This window comes from Chelon labrosus, assembly GCF_963514085.1.
Source record: "Chelon labrosus genome assembly, chromosome: 23".
NCBI classification, from domain to species: Eukaryota; Metazoa; Chordata; class Actinopteri; order Mugiliformes; family Mugilidae; genus Chelon; species Chelon labrosus.
Genome location: NC_140356.1, coordinates 13,044,693 through 13,072,002, shown reverse-complemented (window position 1 = coordinate 13,072,002; position 27,310 = coordinate 13,044,693). Strand labels below are relative to the sequence as shown.

At 41.8% G+C, this 27,310-nt stretch overlaps 1 protein-coding gene across 1 annotated transcript in view; it reads right to left on the bottom strand.

Moving 5' to 3' along the window:
• The window catches only part of exoc4 (exocyst complex component 4), a 116,703-nt gene extending 93,681 nt beyond the window's left edge, over nucleotides 1-23,022 (bottom strand). The window contains exons 1-8 of the mRNA XM_084573083.1: nucleotides 22,826-23,022; nucleotides 21,758-21,947; nucleotides 21,032-21,226; nucleotides 17,737-17,930; nucleotides 16,179-16,288; nucleotides 14,317-14,417; nucleotides 14,038-14,192; nucleotides 8,060-8,240 (exon numbers count right to left, since the gene is read on the bottom strand). Coding sequence (XP_084429209.1) covers nucleotides 8,060-8,240; nucleotides 14,038-14,192; nucleotides 14,317-14,417; nucleotides 16,179-16,288; nucleotides 17,737-17,930; nucleotides 21,032-21,226; nucleotides 21,758-21,947; nucleotides 22,826-22,905 — 1,206 coding nt within the window. The 5' untranslated portion in view covers nucleotides 22,906-23,022. The remainder of the gene's footprint in view (nucleotides 1-8,059; nucleotides 8,241-14,037; nucleotides 14,193-14,316; nucleotides 14,418-16,178; nucleotides 16,289-17,736; nucleotides 17,931-21,031; nucleotides 21,227-21,757; nucleotides 21,948-22,825) is intronic.
• Nucleotides 23,023-27,310: the final 4,288 nt, after the last annotated feature.

The window sequence follows — 27,310 nt, the reverse complement described above, 5'->3', positions numbered from 1 at the left end:
TTGTAGGCAACTAAAAAGCAGAGAAGTAAACTACAGTCACTCCCCAGTATCGGTTGCCACAAACTAGTTGCCTAGCACTGAACGCTCCAAATATAGCTGGGGGTCAGTTAGCTACTTATCTTTTAAATGAAACAAAAAAAACTTTACAGTGGTGATAATTTTATGTCTTTCACTAATAAGGTCCAGTGCACTGAATCTGAATTTGTATGGAAGAACTTCATAGCGAAGTATTCTCTAATTTTCCAACATTTTTGAGCCTGATAAATGTGATAAATCTATCTATCTATCTATATATCTATCTATCTATCTATCTATCTATCAACAATGAACCAAACTTCCTAAACCACTCATAGAACCTCTTCTCCTCCCGATAACCGACACAATCTTATCTTCTGTCCTTCTTCCTCGCGCTTACCGGACACGTCAAGCACATTAAATCCTATTAAATCTACTATTACTCCGGGCATAGATCCTATTAATGGCAAATGTGTTTTAGCTCATCTCTGAGGCACACTTCAACGCGACAAAGGAATACTCAAAATAAGGAGATTAAGTAGCGCTCACACTGATAGGAGAAAAAAAAACAACAAAGAACAAAGGAAGTAGGAACAGAGACAAGCAAGGGTGTGGAAAAGATTAGTATGTTGCACAAGGCGCAGAATGAAAAAAGGCTAAAAGATGGGACAATGCAGTGATACAGGGAAACACTTAAAGCCGGGTAATTAGGAGACAATGGGAACACGAAATGTAAAAAAAAAAAGAGGCAGCAGTGAGAAGGCAAGTGGAGCAGAAAGGTTAAGGTCCTTTGCAGACAGCTCAGCAATCAACAGCAGCATAATTGCAGGTGCTAAAACAAAGAGCTGCCTCACTGATGCACCCAGGGCATCACATCAAGTCCGCAGATACACAAGTGACACAAGTCAACAGATTCAATGATCCACAGAATTAATAAGTAATGGGCCCCTACAGGCCAGTTTCAAATGGGAGGCTGTGCTAATTTAGTAAAGACCTGGAGCAGGAGAAGGTCTGGCAACTGGTGTGAGTATTGGAGAATGACAATTCATAGAAATGATGCAGTAGCAGAGTAAATAATACAGTATAATGTTAACAAACCACCATCTCTCTCTTCTTGTTTAAAATGTCAAAAAAAAAAGCAAGTAAATGGTCGGCACTAAAACAGAGCTTTTCATTTTTAGTGGTTACGAAAGGGCTTTACAGTGCTTCTCTTTCATCAATGTGCCAGTCTACCATTGAAGCAACTTTGGGTTTCTCAGGTCAGTGTCTTGCCCAAGGACACTGGCGCCAAAAGACACCAAGGACCCAGAATTGACTCGCCAACCCTGCCTTTAATGGGCAACCTTCGCTACTACCTGGTATCTCTTTCCACACTTTCTTCTTTCTTTGAACAGTTGAAAAATAAGGCAAATGATCATTATTGCCTCATCTTAGGGTTAAGGTTAGGGTTAAATGCTTTGGGTTTTGTCAGAGGTAGCTATTTTAGCTCATCAGGCTTCCACTGTGCCTTATACTAAGAGGTGAAAGACGGTTCAGGAGATCCATGGATGTTGTGTTAGCAGTAGATGTAAAGACCAGGTGGTAAACAAATGAGACATGGGTAATATGACTTCACACCAAATAAGTTCAGGACTTCGCATCAAGTGGAGCACGTGTTTGTGTACACATGCAGAGCACATCTCTGTAATGGGCTCCCCCGAGTAAGACAATCATTTCCACTACAACTGTTCAGCCAACCTCGTTCTGCACTCGAATGGCTTGGGTCTCGTCCCAAACTCAAATCAGTCCACTGGGTTGAGTGCTAAGTTAAATTAAAAAGGAGAAACGCTTAATGGAAGTCTGCCGTTGTAATTCATTACCAGCACTGCCGTCTATTTCTTCCTAACTAAAATGCCCCGATGTTACCCTTTATGCTCGGAGGAAGTGTGTACTCATCTTCCATTCTGTCCATTAGGGCTCTAACAGCCGAAGAATCAGAGCAATTAAGGGAGCATCACTCAAAGCTTTGCAGGTGAGCACTTGTCATTGGCTAAACTCGGCGGGAAATTGGCTAAAATTAAAGAAATAAATAGCACTTCATTTCCTCTTCCCTTCTTTCTATCCTTCCCCTCTTATTAAGTCATTTTAAAAGCAGCCAAGAGAACAATCTCAACACTTTGTTTCTTACTCAGGTCTTTATTGGAATCGGCCGTTTGCCCACTAAATCCCTTGGCTGGTGTCTTGTCACAAAACATATTGACTGATATCCCTCGCTGCTAGCTTGAAGTTAAAGCCCAAAGTGTCCTTGGACGTCAAAGAAAGGGTTCTGTACACACCCTGTATTGATTGTGTTCCAGAAACTTCAATAACCTTCACGAGTTCTGACAGAGCTTCAGCCACAACTACTCTCTCAGCACTGAACTCCTGCTAACCAGCGGGGGTTCCCACCTACACCTACATCGAGTCAATCTTTTGAAGGCTATCTTGTTGACGGAGGAGAGGAAGATGTGCCTTTTTATTTATCTACGTCCTTGCTCTGTCCCCAACACATTTAGTGAATTTAGGGGATAACACAATGTTGTTGTTTCTACAGTCCTTCAAGAACAAATATTTCTTTAATTTCTATTTCTATGAAAAGACTGCAGAGTTAATGTCAAGAAGCCCATTCTTTCTGGGTGTTTTATCTGAAAAACAAAGACAAAGAGAACACATAATGGACTGTTTAAACCAGCTGAAATTATTGATAAACTTTATCATTTAAGTGTGTTGTTTCACACTGAGAGTGAAGTAATTAGCCTTTATCTAATCTGATGATCATATGATCCCTTTGGGTTTTATTTAACTGCCATCAAAACCACACATTGCATTTAGGAGAGTATGCTAGAATGCCGTAAAAGATGAATTCTGTGATTTAACAATGAACAGTCCAGTAGCATTTCAGCATTTTCCCTTCAAACAATGCACGCAGATGTCTGCAAAGGTTCTTAGTCACTCATGTCATCATATATCCAAAACCATTAAAGAAAGTCAACTGGACTTGTAGAGTCCAGTTGACTTGGACTCATCCATGTAGCTTCTTCAGTTCTGAAGAAGGATGGATGATAGATGGACAGATGAGTGGCGAAACATCTTCAGAAAAAACTCTACAAGTCCAGTTGTCTTTCTTTAACGTTTTTGGATAATACATGCTGATGATCGTCAAAGAAGTGGACAACTACAATAACCTCATCTGAGACTTAAGCCCTATTGGCACGGGATTAGTTTTACCTGGGGATGTCATGTGACGTCATGTGTGCAGGTACTTCGGCTTCCTTTCACCGTCCAAAGACATGGTTGTTGGGTTAAATGGTGATTCTAAATTGGCCGTAGGTGTGCATGTGAGTGTGAATGGTTGTCTGTTTCTCTGTGTTAGCCCTGTGATAAACTGGTGACCTGTCCAGGGTGTACCCCGCCTCTCGCCCGATCGCAGCTGGGATAGGCTCCAAGCCAAGCGATTACAGAAGATGAATGAATGAATGTATATTTTGAAAAAAATAAAACATGATGAGACTATTGATCCCAGGGAAGAAATTACGAACGACCTGGCAGCTTTGAAATCAGCCCTACCTATGCAGATGAACACATTAATGCTTAATTTAATGATTTCATCCGTCCAAATGGATGAATGGGTCAGCGACATCTTTGATCTACAGCACATCCTAATTCTAAAGTGACAAGAGGCAGAAAAAAGCTACAAACCAAACAAAAGTCTCGAAAAAGTAAAAAACGCACACCTAAATCACAGAGATGGAGATTTGCACTGGATGAGTTTTATCACAGGATCTGTGTTAGGAGAAATAGGGTAGGTAATTTGCGGTGTAATTTTTATTTTACAAATTACGGACATGGCCAATTCGCGCAAGATTAAGATCACAGACGACCTCCGCTATTATTACAAATTACCGGAGATCCCTAGGTAAAACCAGTCCCATGCGAATAGGGCTTTCTTTAAAGGCATCTATGTTTTTGGGTGCAGAGATCCTAAACAGTGTCACCTGTGACACATCCTCAGTGAGTTGTTTGTTGTGGCCATGGTTTAGTAGGTAGAGCGGGTTGTCCACAAACCAGAGGGTTAGTGGTGCTTGGTGCTGGTGTGTCAGTACTATCACCAGTGTCTTACTCCATTTGGTGATAGATTACTCAACAGATATTTATTCAAACCAAAAGATTTGACAAAATATTGTATACTCCTTTACAACACACAGTCAATCTTCATCAACAAGTGAAGAAAATTGCTGCAAAAACACACAGCAGCACTCGAGTGATTTCAATGTGGTAGATGTAAGGAAGGAGGGGATGGAGCTGAGGAAGAGGAGACTCTGCAACACCAAGGACATGGTAGACTTCACTGCTCTCCAGCAATATGTAAATATGACAGAGCTTTGGAGGGCAGAATAAATGTGACACATTGATTAAAATGTTGGGCAAGAACAACGCAGCGATGTCTGCACTTCATATCTAATTAAAAGAGCTCATTGTCTTCTGGCTGCTCTCTGGCAGTTCAATTCGCCTCATTTTCGCTCCGTTGATGAGCCGAGAGGATACAGTGCATATTTAAGCCACTTGTATATTTATATATTTTTGACACCTACATAACACACCCCTTTTGTCTTGGTTAATCTATGGCAATAAGAAGACTTATTCATGAAGAAAATTCAGATTGAGCTATGGACTCCCTTCTCAATCAGAGAAGCCAGAAGAGCAGGAACGTAATCAGGAACACATTCAGACACTGTTGTTGTTATGAGACAGGCGGGATTTCACTAAAACATATTCTAAAGCAAGGACAGGAACCGAAACATCAATCGTATCAAAGCGTCCTTTTTAATCTTTATGTAGAGCCTACATCAAAATAGCTAAGTCCTTGTTGGTCTTATCCCTATCCTCAGAAGAAGATGTTAAAAGACAGCTCAAGTTCTCTTGTGGAGTTTCCATGATCTAGGAATCAAAGTGCAGGTAGTGCACATCTGTCCATATTTTCTAATGCAGTCTCACATTTCTGTGTCCGCGAAGAGGAAGCCACTCATTAAAAGTGTGATTAGCACTCCGGTCACACGCTCGGAGCAGACAACGGACGTGGCAAGCAGACACGCGGGCCACAAATCCTTGCAGAATGCGCAAATGGCAAGCTAATTATCAAACTTTAAGGCTTGAGACTGAATGGTGGACAAGGTCAAAAGGCGACGGGCGTCAGTAGCCGGAGACGCTCTGTGGCAAATACGCACACACTCCAAACTGGGCAGTCTTAATTAAGGATGTATGTAGAGGCTTACGAACCGTGGTCTTTCATGAACTATGTTATCCAATTACCTGGTTGCACATTGTGACTTCCATCTTGGTCGTAATTCAATGGAAATTTGATTTTCCTGGCACGAAATGTTGTTTTGACTAACATTTGACTTCAGAGAACATCACATTAAACGGGCCAGGCTGTATTTTTATTTTTTTTTTAAAGTTAAAAAGAGAGTCGCTTTTTAAACATTCATGGATACACACAAACTCCAGTCACTGTGATTTCTTTGATAAAACAGGCTGCTTTGGAAGCAGGATATTTTCTAATGAAAAATTGGGGGTGGGGGGGTAAAGCAGTCATGGATAAAGACAGAGTAGTAAGGGCATTTGAAATGTAAATTCAATACCGGTGTAAATAATCAATAGATTTACTCACACACATTCTACTGAGAGACACTTGAAAAATTGCGAAGTGGCACTAAAACACTCCTTCTGGCATCAATACAGCTGATTACCATCCATTTTTTTATGCCCTGAATCAATATTTCCACGCTGAAATAAACAACCAGGAGAAGCATCTCAAGCATTTCTGAACATGGATTAGGACCGTTACACGAATCCCGACTTTCAAAGAGCTTGTTTACCTTCTCCCCCTGTTCTCAGCCTACTGGGCCTCAGTCACACATTGATGAACGGCGGCTCCTCTGCCAAGGCCTTGTAACTGGGTGCACCCTGTGTTTCTGTCAGCTCTAGCATCTGTCTACTGGTATGTCATGTGGAAAGGTCAAACTGGTTTCTCCACCTCTTGAAATGGGGTGGGTGGGTGGGTGGGGGGAATAAAACAACACCTACCGAGCATTTTTTTTCCGTGCACGTCAAATACGTGAACTGCAAAATGACGCACAAGGCAGGGAGGGATTCAAATGATTAAAGGGGAGGAGGGGGTGTTAAAATAGGCAGTGGTGAAAAGGTAAAAGTTTTAACAAGTTTCTCTCTGGCAATAAAAACGTCTGTCTAATCTCAAATGAGCTAACAAGACCCTGTGGTTGGCAGCTCCTCTGTTCAGGTTTTCACACCAATTACAGAAGTATCACTTTGAAATTGCACAGATATGCAAAAGAAAAGCAAATGGAAGAGAGGAGCGTGATGAGGGGCAAACATAAAGACTGCAACCAAAAGAGTGGCCGGTGCTGAGTAGGCTCCTGCCCCTTTGTGGGTCTTAAGACGGGAGATAAGGACTGGCTCAGTATCCAATAAAATTTACCGCAGCCACTGTGGGAGCAGTAGGAATTTAATTTCTCTCATTGCTGATATGTGACTCTCTAAGACAGAGTGGGCTAAACGAAGGGGGTGAAAGGGAGTGTGAGAGTTGTGAGAGAGAGGGGAAAAAAAGGAAAGTCAGATAATGAGATTAAGGAGGAAATTACAAGGAGCAAGAGGGGTATGCGCAAGGTACTGGGAAATTGAGAGACTGTAATACAGAGGCAGCGCGGATGATGCCGAGGAAGGAAGGAAGGAGCAGGGGAAATGGAAATGCAGAGTGGGAGAGGAGAGACGAATGGACGAGAAGCAAGAGGGAGGGAGAGATGGACAAGCGGCCTTCATATTGATAGGATCGGTCAGGAAATAATAACACGAGTGACTGAATAAGAAAACCTCATTTCACATAATGAGTATTCTAATCAAGAGATTACATTATCTCACATCGCAGAGCGGAGCCCCCGGCAACTGGGTGTTGGCAGTGGTCACACGGAAGGGAATGGCTTAATGTCTTCTATGGCCGTGTACTTACAGCGGAGCTATTACAGTAGATGCCTATGCACATACAGGCCCTCAAAAAAAAACACATATTTGTGTATCTATGAGAAGAAACTTTTTGGAAGCAGGCTGGTCATAGTTAGAAATAAACAGGCTTTTAATGTGACGGGTAGGTCAACCCTCACAGATAGTTTGGTTCCTGTTTATTTAGTCTTGCTTACTGACAGGAAAAATCTAATATTCTCATCAACAATCTGACTCTGAAGTAATTGTGTGTGGTTACGGCATGTACAATGCCACGGACGAACGTCATGAATAAATCAAAATCCCACAACTCTTAGGTGTAATCACACACAAGGACACACACCGATCGCAGCGAGTGCAGCAACTGCCGCAGATTTTCCCTCCGAGAATCGCCATAGGGTCAGCTCAACAGCTGCTCGTCCCCATCAGCCAATCAAACTGTGGCAGGGATCAAGAACTCCGCATAAATACACGCCAATTAAAGAACCACTACAATTAATCAAAGCAATCAAGTCCCTCCTGTCCTTGTCTCTAGCTACTTCTTTACTGACAGACCGAATGCCATCCATCAGATCCGTGGCACTAAACGACAAATAAAAGCTTCAGGGTGTGCCGGTGAGGGAAAACAACAACAGCGAGTTCATCATGAAAGTATTTTTTCTTTTGGGGTGACGTGTTACAATAACGGCCCTATTGTTTTTCTTGCTTATCCAAGCTTCACATCAGTATCATCAGGTATCATTTGCATGTCTTAATTTATCTTATTTTATGTATTATCATATACATTACAGCTCCGACCTTGTTCAGTACACACCCCCAGACCTTTAGACGAACTCACAAAGTGTCGACAAGCCAGTTCTCCTCATTATCTCCCAGTGGGGGCCATCCTAATCCATATCGTCTGTTCTTTGCGACCTCACTTCTCATTTGCTCACAGTGCAGGCAGCTATTCCGAGCACATACGTCTGAGGTCTGGGTACATTTTATTCCGTCACTGGTCCTCAAAACTGACCTGCAGCACCGCCTGGATCTTGGCCGAGACGTCCGCCTGCTCGTAGAGCTTGATGTCCTCCTCGTGGGCGCCGCCCCGGCTCTGCACCGCGATCTTCTGCAGGTGGGCCAGCACCACGCTGTGAGCCTGGGCCACTGCCTTGAACTTGTCGAACAAGAGCTCCAGGAGTTCCAGCAGCAGCCTGCAGAGGGAGCCAGAGAGAGCAGAAGGAGTGAGGGAGTGAATGAGAAACATCAGGGGAGGAAGAGGGGAGGCGGAAAAAGGAGGGACATCAAGTTTATATAACATATGGGAAGTGAAAGATAATAATGTTTATACTCTGAAGCACTTGTCCAGGATCTTCAAACATGAACTTGACACTTTATTAGTTAAGAAAATTCCCCTACAGTAAAATGCTATTTACATATTGGACTACAGATTTCAGGTAAAGTTGATAAAATGCAAAACTAAATCAAAAGAGGAAGAAAATAACATATAGCAACAGATAATCTACCAAAATAACAATAATAATAATAACCGAGAGCATTTCAGTGCATTACCAGCTACATTACTTATCATTTGCAGTTTCCTGTTCATCAGATAGTTCGATGATTTCACCTGCAGTAATAAACTCAGCACCTGGACAGACGACCGTGGAAAAACCAGCGAGCTGCCCAGTCCTGCCTGGACTCAAACGAGCAGCCACTCTCATTAGTTCCAAATGGCTCTGGCTGAAGCGGAGAGCGCAGCCAAAACCAAGCTGACCTTCCACTTGATCTGAGTGCTACACTCTGGATTGAAAACTCACAGTTGCCTCATCTGCGCTAATGCTTTCATACAGACTTTGCCATGGCTGCTTTCTGCACAAGGACAAAGCTTTCAAAGTAAAGAGGGAACACAGGTTACATTAGCTGAGACTGAATGAGTTCCCAGTGCTACCACTTTGTTTTAGTGGAGGTATTACAGGTAATATAAATATAATTACACTGTTTGTGTAACACAGATTTTTCGGTACTCTCCTCTTGTATTTTAATTGGGTTTTATTAAATTGGTAGTAAGGGGAAGGTGTTTATTTTATTTTATAACAGACAAAAAGTTAGAAAATATGTCCCCTCCCTGTCCCCATATTTCCTGTCTTGCTCTACACTTAATGTCAAAACACATATTTTGCAGCTTTTTTAAAAAAAATTACCAAAATATATCAAATATTACAAAAAGGACAGACTGTGCATTCACTTGCCAAAACATTAGGTACACTACTGAAAACCAGTGCGTGCACTAAGTCTTATTTTCATGAAGGTTATGGAGTTCAGCATCTGCACTTTTGTATTTAATGTGATGCAGTTTCACAGCATTGCTAACTACATCCTCCAAAATGATCGTACAGGTGAATAGTCGCCTTCTTTCTGACGCTGTTCCCACATAAACTGAAATTTTTAACAGTCACGCAGGAGGATTTGGTGGAGGACTGTTGTATTAGCGTACCTAATGGACCCGCAAGACGTAGATTCAACTAGAAGAAAAGTAAAGTTTCCAGGAAAGCTGTGCGTGCCAAAACCAAACCATTATCTGCATGTGTACTGTTGCCAAGTGATACTATATTACAACTAATGTAAATGCTGTAAAGAAAGGAGAGCACGCTCAAAGTGTTGGGACGTGGCCAAGATTTCCTGAGAAGGTATAAAGATAATGTAGAGCCGAGATGGATGTTTCGCTGGGGGCCATTTTGGTTGGCGGTATGTCACTACACTCGCGGTAGCATCGAGTAAATGTTATTAATGGACGGAAACGGAGGAACAAATCACTGAGAGCTATAACTCAGTGACTGGAAGATGTCCGTGACATGAAGAGGGGAGCTGTGAAATGCCAACGAGAGAAGGAATCGTTCATGTATAAACACGGAGGACTGTCAGGAGAACGGATACATGAATATCCACCTTCAAGAAGGGGCGATACATTATCATATATGTATGCATAAAGGTGGGCACGGACTAAATTTACAGCTCTGACCTTGTTCAACGCACACCCAGACCTATAAGCGGACGCGCAAAGTGTCGACAAGCCAGTTCTCCTCATTATCTCCCAGTGGGGGCCATCCTAATCCATATCGTCTGTTCTTTGAGACCTCACTTCTCATTTCCCCTCAGGATCGAAGCTGACACACATGGCTGATGAACAGACGGGAGAAAGAGCGGGGAGCGCACGAGGATGTCGCCGACTTACTGACCAACACCACGACTGTGTGAGTTTCAATTTGGAAAGACAACAGCAGCATCCAAATTAGATTATCATTAGGTTGGCTGTCAGACGCAGATCATTAAATTAGGGGTCTGCGGAGTGTCGAAGGGACGCTCTTGAAATATTAATATCATTCTGTCTCACGAACTGACACACGGCGCAGAGAGGCATTCACACAGACGTGACCCTCCGGTGTTTTCAGCAAGCGCTCGGCTAAACAGACAATCAAAGTGCGAAAGAGACAAGTTTTTAAATCAAAGGCTTTTTATTTTAATGCTTTTAATGCAGGGGTGTCAAACTCATTTTAGTTCGGGGGCCGCATACAGCCCAATTTGATCTCAAGTGGGCCAGACCAGTAAGATAATAGCATAATAACCTATAAGTAACAACAACTCCAGATTTTTTTTCCATTTGTTTTAGTGCGAAAAAGAAGATGTTAACATTTAATAAACTATCCCCCCCAAAAAATAAATTTCTTAAGAAAAATAAGTGCTTCTCTTATTAAAACAGTGGACAAATTAGGAGTAGCAGTTATTTTTATTGAAAAATTGCAGTCTTCAGTGTAATTTGCAAATTCATGCTACGGGCCAGATTAGACCCCTCTGGTGGGCCAATTTTGGGCCGGGGGCCGTATGTTTGACACCTGTGTTTGAAGGCGTTCAATAATTTCTTCGCTTTAAAACAGAGATTTTCTAAGGTGAAAAGGATGGTGTCTGTTTTTGTAACGCAATATAAAGTCGGCGCATGGATTGCACACCCTGTATCTTTGAGAAACGCAAGATCTAGAGAAAAAGGGTCGGAAAGAAAAACAAACTTCCACAGTGGCTGATCGCGGAGGATGTGAATTAGAACATAAACCACCAAGAGCAAGCCACACACTGCCGTTTATGCTATAAAGTGCTTAAGTGCTGCCTGCTAGTCTGCAGTGCAATAAAATATAGTGTGCAATATTCAAGACCATTGTTCCCTACAAGTGGTACATTGGTTGGAGTTTCCATAGCAACAAGCATTGACTTTAAATTGAAGTGAACATAGGGAAAGATAGGTGTGTATGCATCCAAATACACACACACACACACACACACACACACACACAAACCTCTAAGTGTTAAGTGCTCAAACACGTATACACATGCAGGCAAACTTAAAACAATCAGCGCGGAGTAGACCTGGGAATGAGCTACACGGTGGCCTATTACATTAAGGTCAGATGAGATTCAGCAGGCAACCGGGGGAAGCAAGGCAGACAAGGCTGGGGAGAACATCCCTGACAGAAAACAAGACGTTCCTCTTAAATGGTTCGGGATCAGTGGACTGAGACCTGTGCTTCTCAAGTCAGCTCACTGTACTGTGAGTGTGTATGTCTGCGGGAGCTGACGTGACTGCTTTTAAAATGTAGCAGTCCTCCACGGCAGGTGTGAAAGTGTTTGTGAATGTGTGTACGGGTGTGTTTAACCATGACTTGTCTACGTTTAAAGCAGCAGAGTATCTGTTTTCATGGTCTGAGGCAGGTGTGTCTGCAGTCCTCGCCCTCTACTGGGTTTCACACCTGGTTGACTGTCTGACTATCAACAGCCTGGGACTGCATTCAAAACATGTTGTCTACCTGCCTTTACTGTCAGCTCTAAATATGCCTAAAAGACCCACTGCATGCAACGCTAAAAATGACTAATCTAACTACAATGCCTGGCCAAAAAAAAAGTCACCACCTGGATTTAACTAAGCAAGTAGGTACGAGCCTCCTATTGGATAATTACTGCATGGGCGATTATCTTTCAGCTGTTATTTAATCCCAACTGATGCAATGAGTAGCTTCTCATTTCTTAAACAACCATGTCGAAAGACACATCTCATGGTCGTGGAGAAGATGTTAGTCTGTTTGGGAAGGGTCAAATCATTGGCATGCATCAAGCAGAGAAAACATCTAAGGAGATTGCTGAAACTACTAAAATTGGGTTATGAACCGACCAACGCATTATTAAAAACTGGAAGGATAGCATGGAACCGTCTGAATCGTCTTCAAGGAAGAAATGTGGTTGAAAAAAAAAACTGTGACTGATCGTGATCTGCGATCACTTAAAGGTTTGGTGAAATCAAATCAAAGAAAAACAACAGCAGAACTCAGGGCTATGTTTAATAGTGAATGTAAGAGCATTTCCACATGTACAATGTGAACGGAACTCAAGAGATTGGGACTGAACAGCTGTGTAGTTTTAAGAAAACCACTTGTTATGGCTACTCTTGCTTTCAAAAAAATAGTGTAAAAAACATCAGAGTAGTTTGTGAGGAGGAGGTCTACGACTCACTAAATAATAAGCACTCACGGAGAGGTTTCGGTTCCAACAAAAAGGTTTTGGATTTATTTACAAAAACAGAAATATTCTCCGGGTTGACTTCAAACAATAAGCAAAATAAAAAACTTAATTTAGTGGTTGATAAACTATTTCACTCCTCACTCCTTTCATTCCTTCAACAAAAAACAGACTCAAAGCAAACCAGCTGTCCTCACTCCTTAATCACAGGAGGAGGATGGTCTGACTAGGAGGAGGAGCTTGAGCAGCAAAAAACAATTATAATAAATAATAGTTCATCTACCATAGTCATCATTATCCTTAGCATTTCCAAAATATAAAGAATCAATAGGCTCCAACATCACTAATCGGTGAGGCTAACCGAAAAAAAAGGCTTCAATTTGCTAGGGAGCATAAAGATTGGACTCCGGAGCAATGGAAGAAGGTCATGTGGTCTGATGAGTCCAGATTTACCCTGTTCCAGAGTGATGGGGGCATCAGGGTAAGAACAGAGGCTTGCCTACTGTACAAGCCTGTGGGGGCAGTGCTATGATCTGGGGTTGCTGCAGTTGCTCAGGTCTCAGCAACATTATGTGTCCAAAGAATGAGGTCAGCTGACTACCTGGATATACTGAATGACCAGGTTATTCCATCAATGGATTTTTTCTTCCCTAATGGCACGGGCATATTCAAAGATGATTCATCGGGCTCAAATTGTGAAAGAGTGGTTCAGGGAGCATGAGACATCATTTTCACACATGGATTGGCCACCACAGAGTCCAGACCTGAGAATCTTTGGGATGTGCTGGAGAAGGCTTTGCACAGTGGTCAGACTCTCCCATCGTCAATACAAGATCTTGGTGAAAAATGAATGCAACACTGGATGGAAATAAATCTTGTGACATTGCAGAAGCTTATTGAAACAATGCCACAGCGAGTGAGTGCTATAATCAAAGCTAAAGGCGATCCAACAAAAGATTAGAGCGATTTTTTTTTTGACCAGGCAGTGAATATTTGTATGATATAAATGTCTAACGTCTGCAGGGAGTGGAGGTAGGCCACCTTTTTTTTCAACAACACTAGGGAATTGAGTCTAATGGGAATACTACGACTTATAGAAGAACAGCTTCAGAACACTCTAGGATAGATAAAATACTAATGGGAATAAAGACACAGCTTTATTAAAGTAACAACAGTATCTGCATACATACTGCTGTTTACAATGATGACTTTTGGAAATCGCTAATGCTTCTTATTTTCAAGCAAATATTATCTTTTTTTTTTTTTAAAAAAGATGGCTTTCATCTTACCACATAACTGCTGACACTTTCCTCTCTGTGGGTATCCACTGACAGCATCTCGCTTCCCCTCTTACTATTTTGTTTTGTCTTTTTCAGTGATTTGCAGCAATTCTCTCCCTTCACTTGTTTTCATGATATTTTACCGTCGCGCCTTCCGTCTTAACTTTACCTTGGCTGGCTCTCCTGGGCCAGGTTCTCTCCCCTCTGGTAAGCATGGTCTGCTATCTGAGTGGTGGACCTCTTGACGATCTGTTTCAGCTCAGGTTCCAGCCGCTCCATTATGGCTTTGATTGTCTCTGGGAGTTTCTTCAACTTAGCCAAAGCCTGAGGAAGACAGATGATTCAATCATTTTACTCGAAGCAAAAGCATTGCTTGAATAACATTACCGAGGCGTTGAAATGCACAGTTCACAATGTGCGTGGGATTTAGTAGTGCTCCCGAATGTACCCTGATGAGGATGCCCATGAACTCAGCGCTGTTCTCCTCTGGATCCACCTCAGATAGGTCTGCTTGGTTCAGTTCCCGCATATCCTGCTGCAGCTCACGGACTACAGGAGGTATACACGAACGGTAGGTTAGCACCCAACACTTACCGAATATTTACAAAGATACAACTTCAACCATTTCAGTGGAGACAGTTGTAAAAAAAGAATAAAAAATAACATATCAAAGCACAGTTTTGCATACACAGTCTAAATTCTAATTGCTACGTTGTGTAATTTTTCCTATTATTCACTTTTCAATAATGTAACATACTAAAACAAAAAGACCCATAGCTTTATCTACAGTATATTATTACAATAACCCTATCTCCTCTAACCACAAACACCTGCACCTGTACCCCAAACCCCACCCCACCCCTCCCGCTCTCTCCATCTGACTTAGCCACATTAGCGGCTAAATTGAGAATGGCAGTATCGAGTGATGCTCTAATTTCCATTAGATGGGGCCTCCCAATTCCCCATCAAAGTGCGTTAAGAGAGTTAATGTTTATGGCAAGTTAATGGACTTTGGGTGTATTTCCTCTTTTCACCCATTCCAGCTGTAGTTTTTGTAATAATTATGACAATTACTATCTACAAATGAGGTGCTCTAATGCTATTAGACAAAATGGCAAGCTAGGCCATTGATGGAAGCCGGTTGCTGTGTCGTGACCACGGTTGTTAACACGACGGTATATAGGCACTTACCGCCTGCTGGAAGCTAATTACCGGCGCTCTCTTTGCATAATGTGGGGAAAACTGTGGATTAGCTTTTACTTTTGGGACTACGGAGTGGGAAGATTGAACAGATATTTATTATGTGTTAGCGGTAATTTCGCACATTTGTGTGTGCTGACTTGTTGGATGTCGAGGCACATGCATGCTGATGAGCTGAGGTGAATGAATAACAAGGAGGTGGCATAAAACATATACATAATTGAAATGACAGATGTACTGTAGCTGACGCAAGCTACATAGGAAGCATTCACAATGAGTGAATGGCGCAGACGTGTCGACCACATTACTGCTCACCAGGAGCCAATTATATGCTAATGCTGTTAGTGGCCACCACACAAGTAAAGTTGCAACTATGTACAGCCTAATGCACCGTTGCCTGGTATCCACAGAGCTAAAAATGAAACGGTGAGTCGCTAACTTAGAATGCCAAGAGTGGGTGGTGAAAAAAGTGCCAGGCTTAATATAAAAACTGAGAAACACCAAGGGAACGCCGAGTTATTGCTGGATTAACTTTTTTCATTATCTTCTTGTTTGCGTTTCTCCGCGTTCAGCCTGGAAGGAACGTAGTGCCGACTCTACGCCCCTACAACCAAGGGAGAATTCATGCATTCCTGAAAACAGTCTCTGTTAGAGTTTGTACAGAATATATGATGTTCCCCTGCTGTGAAGACAGAGATACCAGTTGGTGGTACGGGTGAAAGGGGGAGCCAGATGCATAGTATATCACGATCATAGCTGGATGTTAAAAGAAGCAAACGTGGGTGTTATAGAAGTTATAGATGCAAATGTGCAAGACAAGGCATTAGCTTAGGCTGGATTAGCAGCTTCAGTGTGCGTTCAGGGTGTGCGAGCAAAAATGCTTGTTAATATGCACACTCTTAATGACTTGCAAATGGGTGTAAGTCAGAACGACGTTAATGATTTCATTATCGCTAAGAATGCCAGCGGAGTGAAAACAAAATTGCGATTGCGGTTGTTTTCGAATGGAACTAGCACCACCACTAGTCAATATCTACTTCTACTTTCTCATCAACGCCCCCGTTTTTGCTTCTTCTTATTCCCCTGCCTAATATGATCTAAAGACCATACCACTGCTGGATCCAGGTGTGCTGAACTGGGAAGAATCCAACAGCTTGCGTGGCGTGGACAGGCTGCTGACATCCAACCCCGGCATTGGAGATGTGTCTTTGCTCATGGAGCTGTGAGGAGAAAACAAAGTCCAGAGATTAACCAGGTAACCGACTATTCTTTCCGCCTCATACATGAACATCACACTGCAACTGATCGAGAAGAAGGAGCTCAAATTATCTCCAAAACTTTGGAATAATTACAAAAAAACAACGGTTTAGCGAATGCAAACACTGAACTCACTGAGCTTCCCTTACAAAACCAATCTACTATTATAACACAACGCCTTGCATCTCTGGGTGGGATTGGTGCTGCTTTCCAATGAGCCATTTATCAAGCCTTAAGCTGGGGGTGGAAGCAATACAGGGCCTTTAAGGCGGTATAAACACAGTGTGCCTGCTAAGTGAGTGGGGTGTATGGAGGCTGGCTTGTTGTTAGAGGCGACCCAATACAGGAAGGTCAGGACCTGTCACTAGCTGACCCTCGGTAATAAATCACTGTACCTCACCAACGATCCACTGCCACCATAATTACAGCACCCCACACACACACACCAGTGTAAAAGTGAAAACAATACCTTTGCTTAATGTCTTCCATGGAACAGTATGTACAAAGCCATTGTGCAGCATTATTCATAATAAGTTACACAGGCACATCATGAAGCTAAGAAACCGGCCTTCAGGTCACAAAGGCATAACTTAGCACGTTCTACTGGCGACTGCAAAACCTACTTTATCATTTAAAGTGTCACAGTGTCACGCGGAAACTGCGGATGTTGCCATTCTGTCGGTAATTGGCAGCGGACATTGTGTTGCATGTTTACAACATTGTTTGTCGCCTCGAAACCAAACAACGCGCTTCTATCTCCGAGGTTCTCACGGCATTACCCATCACGGCGTTAACTGCACACCACCTACAGTAATCAGCCGCAATTACCGCCCCTAGCCATGAATAACTCGGGATGTTTTTCATCTGTTCCTTTGGGGCTTCACAGAACAATTTACAAACCTAAAGAAGCGGAGCAACAAGCGATACGAGGTCTAATTGTTTTTCTGTCAGTAATGGTCTTGGTTTCCAAACAGTAAATAATTGGCAAGTTGTAGCAGCAACGGAATAACTTATAATGATCGCATCTGTACAGTTTAAAGTTTAGAGGAACGCACTTTGAAGGCTACATATCTGTCTACATAATGGGCAAGAAATAAAGGCTTTTGGTACATTGGACCCAAACAAAATAGCTAAAAGATGTTTTTTTTTTTGCCATCCTCTAAAGATCAAATAATATATAATTTTAAAAAATACCAGCGTAAGACAATATATCTGTCATACTCTTTTGCCTGAGCATTTACACTATGAAGCAAACAGGGATGCTTATAAAATAAAACCCCTAATCCTTTTTTGACCACCAGTTGTGCTCCTGTGCAAAATATTGGAATTCCTTGCAGCAGAGAAGCAATAATTTAACAGAAATCTTTACACAAGGGTATATGAAGAAATGTAATAATAGAACGTCCCTCACCCTGGAACGCGAGCAGCATTTTTGTCCTTGTTCTTGTGTCCCAAGCGAGACGTGGACTTGATGTAGAGGTGTCGGTGCAGCTCATCAATGAGCACCAGGTGGATGTTGAGCTTCTTGCTGTGGAGCTCCAGGCGCAGGTCTCCAAGGCCCTCTACCTGCAGCAAGGGGCCTTCTAAGGACGCCACAGCTGTCACCTGCATGGGACAATATATCAGGCAAGCACCGGTTATCTTTTGTTGCAGCTTGGGAGTTTTACATTGTCTGGTTTGACCAGTTCAGCAAAGAGGATTTTTTCTTCTATTCTCTGACTTCAGTTTCAGACTTTATCATAAAAAGCCACGGTCAACAAAGAACCAGCACACGTCATAAAACACCCGAACCAGGCACACCGCGCTTCGTGGCACATGTAACTCGTTTTGCGGCCGTTCTACGGCAAACATTTGGCAATAAAAAAAGGAATTATGTTCTACAGCATGGGTACGGGAGGCAAATTTAATATTCCTTGATGCGGCTACAAAACACAACAGTGCAAATACAGAGCAATTATCAACAGAGAATTTCAGCGGGAAATTAAATCAACCCGCTGGCCTGTGGCCAGCGCTCCTCCGTTACTGACGAATCTGCCCACGGTTGCCAAATGGAAACATCACTGTAATAGCAGACAGATTGGCCTGTCAAGTTGGGCAGTCTTTAAGATTAATGACACTTATAAGCACTCCCTTTCTGTCTATTTCCAACTCTAAGAAATTAAGCAATGGTGAAGCTTCACTCCATTATGACGACGAGGTGAACAACCACACTGACAATCATTTCAAATCAACTGAAAAAACTGCGCACGTACTTCTTATTTATATATATTTAACAGAATGTTTTATTTTTACAAATTTCCATAAATGGAGACTGTATTTCAACCAAAACAAAAAAACAACAACTATTGTCCTGCACTGCACCCATTCTCTCTCCCTCCCTCCTACCCTCTTTACCCAGGAGCAGTTGTGGCATTTATACAATTAATAAATCTTTACACCAATAAATACAACGTGCCAGTCTGTGTATTTATTTCCGTGCGTATTTCAAGGGCGCTAATGGCCAGACGTTAGCACTGAGAAGAATATTTGCATGGGCAGGGCAGGCCAGGGGGGAGTGAGTAGCAAGGGGGAGTGGGGGAGGAGGGGAGGGAGGGATGCGCTGGGCAGGGTGCACGGGTCAAGTGTGTGTTGATGCAAATGAGAGTCGCATTAGTGAGAAGATGAGCTAATGCGCTGCATGATCAGCCTCCTTGGGCTTAATGTAATAACTCGGCGTGCCTGCAAGGCTGCGCGCATTTCATGTGTGCGCACACGCCTCAGATGTGTTTCCGTGTGCGATCATATGTGTGCGATTGTATGACTGTAAATCATGTAACGTTTACGTGAGCGGGGGAAGTTGGTGTCTTATTACCGGCGGGCTGGGACGACAGAGGAAGGCTGGTTAACGTCATTAGGGGGGACCAGGTCTGTCAGCATAATGAAGGATATGACGCCTTTTGTGATTTTCTTTTTTAGGAGCCAGAGAGACGGTGAGAGGAGGGGAGAGGAGAGGAGAAGAGAAGGAGATGAAAGGAAAGGAGAGGAGAGGAGAGGAGAGAAGAGAGCTGATAAGTGGGTTTTCAGCTCTAACGGTGGTATCAGTGCACCTGGATTTGGTGATAGAGGATAGAGGAGAGGTGAGGAAAGTAGAGTAGAGAAGAGGAGAGGAGAGCAGAGAGGGATTTTCGACAACCAAAGCCGGTCTCTTTTTTTTAACCAACCCCATGGGATCTAAGGCTGCCATTCAATAGTAGACAGAGAGCATAGTCTGAATTCTAATTGTCAACCCTTAGACATAAGCCTCACATAAACTCACACGCACACAATGTTAAAGAGAGTCGGCCACAGTGGGGGAGATGGAGAGAAAGCCTCGGAAGTTTATCCCCAGCCAGTCTGGCGCTGCTGCAGCACAAGGCAAAATAATAAGAGATGCCGTGTTTATAAGCACAAAACTTTTTTTCACAGAGATCGTGCCCTGAGAGTGTAATATGTATCAGCAAATCTCGGGAAAACTGCAGATACTTCAGTGTTTGTCACAGCCAAGCAATAAGGCAATAAATTAAATAACAGTACAACAACGCAGCACATTTTCTCGAAAATGCGCTCAGGGGAACCTGGTTGTTTGCCGTGTCGTGAGTGTCCGGCATACGTAAACTGTAATTCAGCATGCGAATTTATTCCATCACGTCAAAAATAAATCATGTAAAGGCGGAATCACTTACGTACCAAATATGTTATTCCAAGGTTATTTTGCCATTTTGTGAACATCGCTAACATCCTCTACTTTGGTTTAAGTGTGGGTTATTTAAAGTGGACTTTTAATGCATTATTCATACAGGTACTGCATAAATATGTCACCAAAGCCAAAGGTAGAACGATTCATCCAGCAGCATTTTGATGTGTAGAGGCAATTTTTATTTCATTTTTTTTAACATGCCAGTGAAATAGCACAATCCTGATCACGCATTTAAATTTTTTCAAGACAGAAGCGAAGCGTCCGACTGACTTTGAACTCTCCACAACCCTTTCAAAACACTCCGAGTGAGCACAGGTTCAATGACGTTCCACTTCTTTCCACCCCCACAAAGAGGACTGTTCATGCTCCTCTGGGTGCACCGCCATCCCTCTTTCTTTTCCTTCTCCTCACATCACCTCACTGCAGCAAACTAATTATTACCGAAGTCTGGAGGACGATGTGTGTGGGTGACAGCAGAAGGGAGAGAGAGAAGGGAAAGAAAGGAGAGAAGCTGAGAGATCACAGAGCCCGGTCGTTTAGTCCTCAATGCCATCCTTCAGCGCCCCTGCTGAGAATACTGCAAAACTCACATCAAAAAGAGCAAGGCTATGCGCATACGTACACACCTGCAGCGCCTTCACCGCTGCTCTCAGATGATGCGAGCTGCACCCACTGGACTGTACAAGGCTAGAAACAGGGTCTTTAAAGCGATGAGAGGCGTCAGAAAATCAATCTTTAGTAGCAACACTTCATAAACAGCGGTGTTAATATGTGTGTGTGTGTGCTGTGAACAGCAAGGATCTCTAAAGCAACCAATGAGAACGGCCTGATACGTCTACAGGTTTTCCCACGTGCTTCCATAACTTAAAAACTTCCTTTTTCTATTCGTCATACATCCAGCCAAACAATCTTGCCGTCCGTCCGTCTCTTCCAGTCTAAAACAGAGCTGCCCACTCCTAAAGACCACACCTGCAGCCGTCACTGCACTCACCAGCATGTCTGTGGCGTGAAGGTAGTGCTTGCTCGCCATGTAGGCCTCCAGACGCTGAGGCACCTGCTTAATGCTCTCAATCTCATCAAGCAGCTGGAGGACGTGCTTGTGCTCGATGCCTTCTATCCACAGCTTCCTCAGCTCGTCCCTTTTGCAGTGGAGCAGCATCTTACATGACAGGAGGTTCTCCTTCACCTGCAGGGCAGAGTGACAGTGTTCTAGTGCGATGCATACAGTTTTTATACACCGGAGAAAATCAATAGCAGCTTAAATACTCCTAAAAGGAGATTAAGACGTAAATCGATAAGGAGATAAAATTAAACACTCCTGATACCGGTGTGACATTAAGCTTGAGCATTATTTTGTGTTTAGCAACAAAAGTGAGTTTGAATAATTAGTGTTTCCAAATTATAGACTGGTTAAAAATTGTAGCTACCTTTTTGAATCTGTGCAGTAAGACGCATCAAATCAATAAGTAGTGTTAAAGAAAAAGCACAGGTAAATATAAATGATTAAATTGAGCTATTTCGGTTTAGTAGTAGGCAGTTTTCTTTTGGGTTAATTAACTCTGCTGTCACCCCAGAGCAACAACAAAAAAAGCCTAAAACTACAATAAGAATAATAATAACCATTTAACAGCTAGAGACAAATTAAACTGCATGAAAATGCACATTCTTGGTAATCCAGAGGGGTATACATTTTGACCTGCTTGTCTCTCCTTCCTACCTGTTTGATCTTGTTGCGGGAGCTGGTGATGCGCTCTGTGATGCTCTGGTAGGTCCTGATGGCAGTGGTGAGTTCGGCATAATGCTGAACAATCAGCTCGTCCAAATCGGTGTCACACTTCTCGAAGGCCTCCTCCAGGCGACCCTTCTCGGTCTCCCTGTCCTGCACGTCATCGCTGCTGGACAGAGTCCTGCATGAAGAGAAGAGGGGGAAAAACAGAGGAGCATCCACACCGTGAATCCGAGTCGAGAATTGTCGTTGAAGAGGAAAGAGAGAGAGGTGTCCCTGAGGCCAGAAATGGCTACAGTTCACGTTGCTGAAACGTTGACTGTCTGGCAGCACAGGTGAAACATGAAAACAAAGGCGTGCAAACAATAAAACTACAGATTTCGTTGGCTTTGCAAGGTAAACTGCACAGATTCAATAATATTTTCAGATACATTTATTACACAGTAAAACGTCTATTGAACAGTTCCCTTCAATTACAATCTGAGGAGGCATTGGACACTTTAAAAGAGGAACTTTCATCTTGTCAATAAGAGCTGTCAAAACCGTTAGTTATTGTCGCAACACCTAGCAACTGTTGCTAGGAAATATAACCATAATGCAGGATCGCTGTACTTGGCTGAGGCCACCGGAAAGCAGTAGGTTACTTTACTCGATTTATTTTTTGCACATTTTATTAACATCATTATTTAATATTTAATAAAACAGGACCGTTTCACATGATTAACAATCAACGAGCTCCAAATAATGAGAGCAACGCGTAGAGGACAAGACTTAACGTTTTTATTTGCTTTAAGAAAAAATAAAACTGCTGCTAATATTAACATATATAACATATACAATTAGTTCATCTAAAAAAAAATAATAAAAAAAATTAAAAAATGTCTGCAAACGTATAACCTTTCTTTCAAATGACTGACAATACAGGAAGGATGTTGCTAGCTGCCATGTAGCTTTAGCACAACAACTAGCTGTCAAACCGTGCCTGAGAGCAAATACAAGCAACGGAGCAAGAGCTGTCTGACGTCTTTAACCTCATACAAATAATTTAAGAAACCTTACCTTATGACAGAGATGAGAAGACCAGAAGGGTCTTTGTTTTTGCTAACTGCACTCCTGTATCTCCCTGTATCAGCTGCCATTTTTTTTTTTCCAGCTGCGGCACTCAAACAGGAAGACAGAAGCGTGAGGTTGCACCGAGGGATTCTGGGAGTTGTAGTTTGAATGTGAAAAGTAGCTCTGCAGCAGTGGCACACCTTTTCACCGGCTTCTGCTTTGCATACAGTCAAAAATGCGAAAACTATGGTGCAACTACATTGATATGGGTTATGTAAATTATCTTCTTTGTTTAAATGGAAATATGAAATGTTTTTACAGCCGAATGTTGCTTGGTTCTGGGTTTACAAAGCAACTTCACTCGAAATTCAATACATGATATATGTGTGTATCCACACGTGTGTTTTTATATAATATTCTATATACAAAACAATCACCTATTCATTTGGGATTTTGTTTTAATCTTATTTTTTTCCATTAACCTCTATAATCAGGAATCCGCATCAACCCCATTATAAACTGCTTCATGACCTCAACAGGATGATTGCAGCGTTTTCAATACAGTCCTCTTGAGACTGATAAAGAAGAAGGTGGAGCAACGCCGAAAAGATGAGAGAGACAGTGAGTGTCAATGGTTAATAGCCAACCCCATTTAGAACAGAGCGCTGGAGTTTTGCAGGGCTGTGCTGCCCCGTATCTCTGACAATCTCTGCTGTACCGATGAGAATGGGAGAGGACATTGATTCTGGAGCAAAGGAGGTCAATCCTCAGCAGCCCCTGCCCTGATTGATGCACCGGTGGACAGACGAGATAACATTGTGGGCGATCGTTGTGTCTCCTCCCCTCTTCCCCCCACAAAAAAAAAAAAAAAAGCAATTGCTGTATCATGCAGGAGCCATTGTTTTTCTTCAGAAGGCGCCTAGCTTTCCAGGTCCAAGTTAAAATTTGAACTTCTTATCACCTAACCTTCAAAGCCATGTCCCATCAGTCCAAGGGATCTCCTGGGATTTTCTCCTCCAATAATGCAGGACCAAGGTTATTTCTTTCAGTGGTCACTAAGCAGTCGGTTTGACTGTCACTGACAAGTGTGTGTGGATTAAATACGAGGGCAATAATGGCTTAGTAGGACGTGCTTTTATCATCTGATAATACTAAATCCTCATGCTGTCTCTGTGTTCGTCTAATATTTAACCAAAAGAGAAGGACTCTGTAGGAACTTCTATAGCACTTTGAATAATGGTGCAGCCGCTTTACCAAATTTGCTTCCATCCATAATTACATTTTGTGGTTCTCGAAGAAAAAGCAGATGATATGGATTAAGATAAAAAGAGCTCTATTAGCAAAAACATACGTTTAAGCAGTTTTTTTCCTCCTTCAAATGTGGTTCTTGTGATCATTAAATAATGAATGTTCTCAGGAATCTATTTAAATGTGATTTTTGGGTTCTAATTAACCGATGAGTCACCGTTAATGTATGATAATAGCTCTGCTAATTACCCTGAGAGAAATACCACGCAACGATGAGAAGGCTGCTTAAATAGAGCAGGCCTATTTTCACCTCTCAATTACACACCTTGGAATTTTGTAAAGAAAATGTCATCTCTTGGTGATTAAGAAGAATACTTCTTAACTTGTTTCCATGGAAATGCGGGGCTGCGGCAAAACACTGCATCCATCAACGGGCCTTGTGGATTTTTCATCTTGAACTGTATCAAACAAAATGTCTGTCATATTTTTGATCTGGTATCTATTGCTGGCATCAGCAGAAAAGGCACGGAGAGAGACTGAATTAGATCAAGATTTATGGAGGCCTGTTGTGGAAGCAACTCCGACAAGATCAAGGTAACGTAAGTGAGTTTTCAAAAAGCAGTGATGACACATAAAGGTTAGAAGGATTAAGGAAATATGAAGTCACTCTATTAATATCTGTCTTTTTAGGAACTGTTCAACTTAACAACGTCTGCTTTTATTCTGGAGATCTTGATCCTGTAAGAGGATTTGTTCTTTGAGTTGCTCTGAGGAAACAGGTTCATCATCAACTGATAATAGCGCCATTTACTAGATGTGCCGCTGAAAGATTTTAAAGCAGCAAATGTTCACTGACTAACCCGATCATTTAAAATCGAAGCAAGTGTGCAAAACCATATGCAAATTATATTTACGTCTAGGTAGAATGACACTGAACATGCAAAAAATGCTAATCACCGGATAACCAATAAAAAGTCAGGAGTTGGTTCTGAAAATAATATTACTGTAATATGACTATTCCATCCTGTCTCTTTTACTGTATATTAGCACTGTATTCTGCACAGCATGATGCTTATATGCATATTCTAATTCTTCACTACATCTGTTCACTGTAATGGCGCAGTAAGTGAGATGTCTTTGTGGTGCAATCAGTAAAACAGAAAAGATGAGAAAACAATAATTTTCTGCCATTATGTGTTAAATACGTGCAAATAAACAGTATAATCTCTTTAAAGCTCTTTCTGACTCATGCTTGTCCAAACCCCCTTTGTTCTCAGTGACGCACTGTGTCATCTTTCGTGAAGCTAATTTCTCTTGCCTCACCACTTCAAATGATTGATATCCTCTGCTGTAATCCATTCTAAACTACTTTCTGCCGCTGTAACTTTTTTTTTTTTTTGCCCCCCTGCCTAAGGTTTATATTGTTTGAAAGATCCGAGAGTGTCTCCTGTATATGTGGAATCTATATGGAATTTCTCAGTAATATTACACTGCACGCAGACGCAATGAATTCCTAAAAAGGTTTTTATTGATTTATGTTTGCGCATCATCTGAAACATGCACATTGCAGAAAATAGCAAAATACAAAACTAAGCAAAACAGAGCTTTATTGGGTTATTGTGTGAGTGTGTATCGGGTTTACAGGATGATTCTTATGAGCTGTCACTCCTTATAATATCCTCTCTCCTCGAGGGATATCAAATTTTTGATGCAGTGTTATGACCTGCAAGGCTGTATCTAAAATGGATATGAAATAAGGTATTTATTTATTTTTAAAAGGAACTTATACAGCATGGACACTCTTAGTGGAGCTAGAGTTGAGTCATTTTATGTGTAAATGAACATTTTAAAGTAACAGGTATAAACCCCAATGTGTATCTTAAGGTAAATGATCAGACTTTAGACTTGACCCCTTGCAGTCAAATTCAAATTCATCACATATACAGAATATATTATCTGTTTTGTTGTTGTTGTTGTTGTTGTTGTTTTTTATAAAACAAGCAATTTTTTATCTCCTTATTTTGCTTATTTTTACATAATGTCAGCCTACTACTCATCTGCATCTGGGCCTCTCATCTCCTTTACAGGGACCAGAAGACAGATTCAGAATATAGACTATATTAAGACGCTTATTAATAGAAATTTAATAAGCGAAATTTTGTGTGTTTAGGAAATACCTAAAACAAGTGAGGAAAGCCAATGGTGGAGAAGAGATCGATGACCCCTTCAAAAGTGGTTTCTACTGTGTGCTGATGAATGGAAAACACTGGTAAGAGCTGGGCAGGAAAATTGCCAGCTGATTTGAGAGAAAGAAACTTCACTGGAGGCTGGTGCAATGGGCAATTTTGGAAAAAACAAGTAATGCAAAAGATCATAGCGAAAAAAAAAGTAAAAGCTGTACAAAACAATTTTGATCCAACTCTTTCAAAGTCATTCTGCAGCTCGAGAGTGGGTCTGAGGGTGTTGGAAAACTACAGGTAGAGATGGAACAGTTCTGTGGCAAGGGCCCTCGCAATATGACTTCTGAATATGGCCACATAATGGGTCTCTGTTTCCATCTCTATTGCCTCTCTTATTCTTATTCTTATTTCAGGAGCTGCCATTGCTTCCCTTGACGAGGCTTGGCAATTTATTCCAACATTCCCATCGCCTCTTCTCCCTGTTTTTCCTTATCGTAGCTCTTTTTCTTGTCAACGCAGGAAGAGAGATGGTACAACTCAGGACATATTTGTGTTGACGTTAATTACGAACCACATAATTCAGTGAATTATTTATTATGGTTTGTTATGTAGTCACACACAGCTTGAATAATTAATTTCTTGTTGTGGTAGTGTTTTGATCACTGCTCATTTTTATTATATATTATTGATGATGATGATAATAATAATAATAATATAACATTATCCTGATACATATATTAACAAACTATTTCATGTCTAAATTCCATTGTTAATATAACAATCACTTATAATTTTAATAATTTGGGAAGAAGGAAAGGGAGAACGCGTATTTTAAATTATTTAAAATAATTATGTTTTTTTAAACTTATTAATTTTTTTTTGTACTTGAACATCATTATTTTAACGGTAACGTCAGTCCCTGGAAATTCTGACAGACAGGGGCTACGTCACGTTCTGCCGCTCGCAGACAACAACCAATCAAATTCGCCGATGCAGGTCCGTGCGACGCCTCCGTCCAATCAACTCGCACGTTGTTCAAGCGCGTCATGCTAAGGAAGTGCGG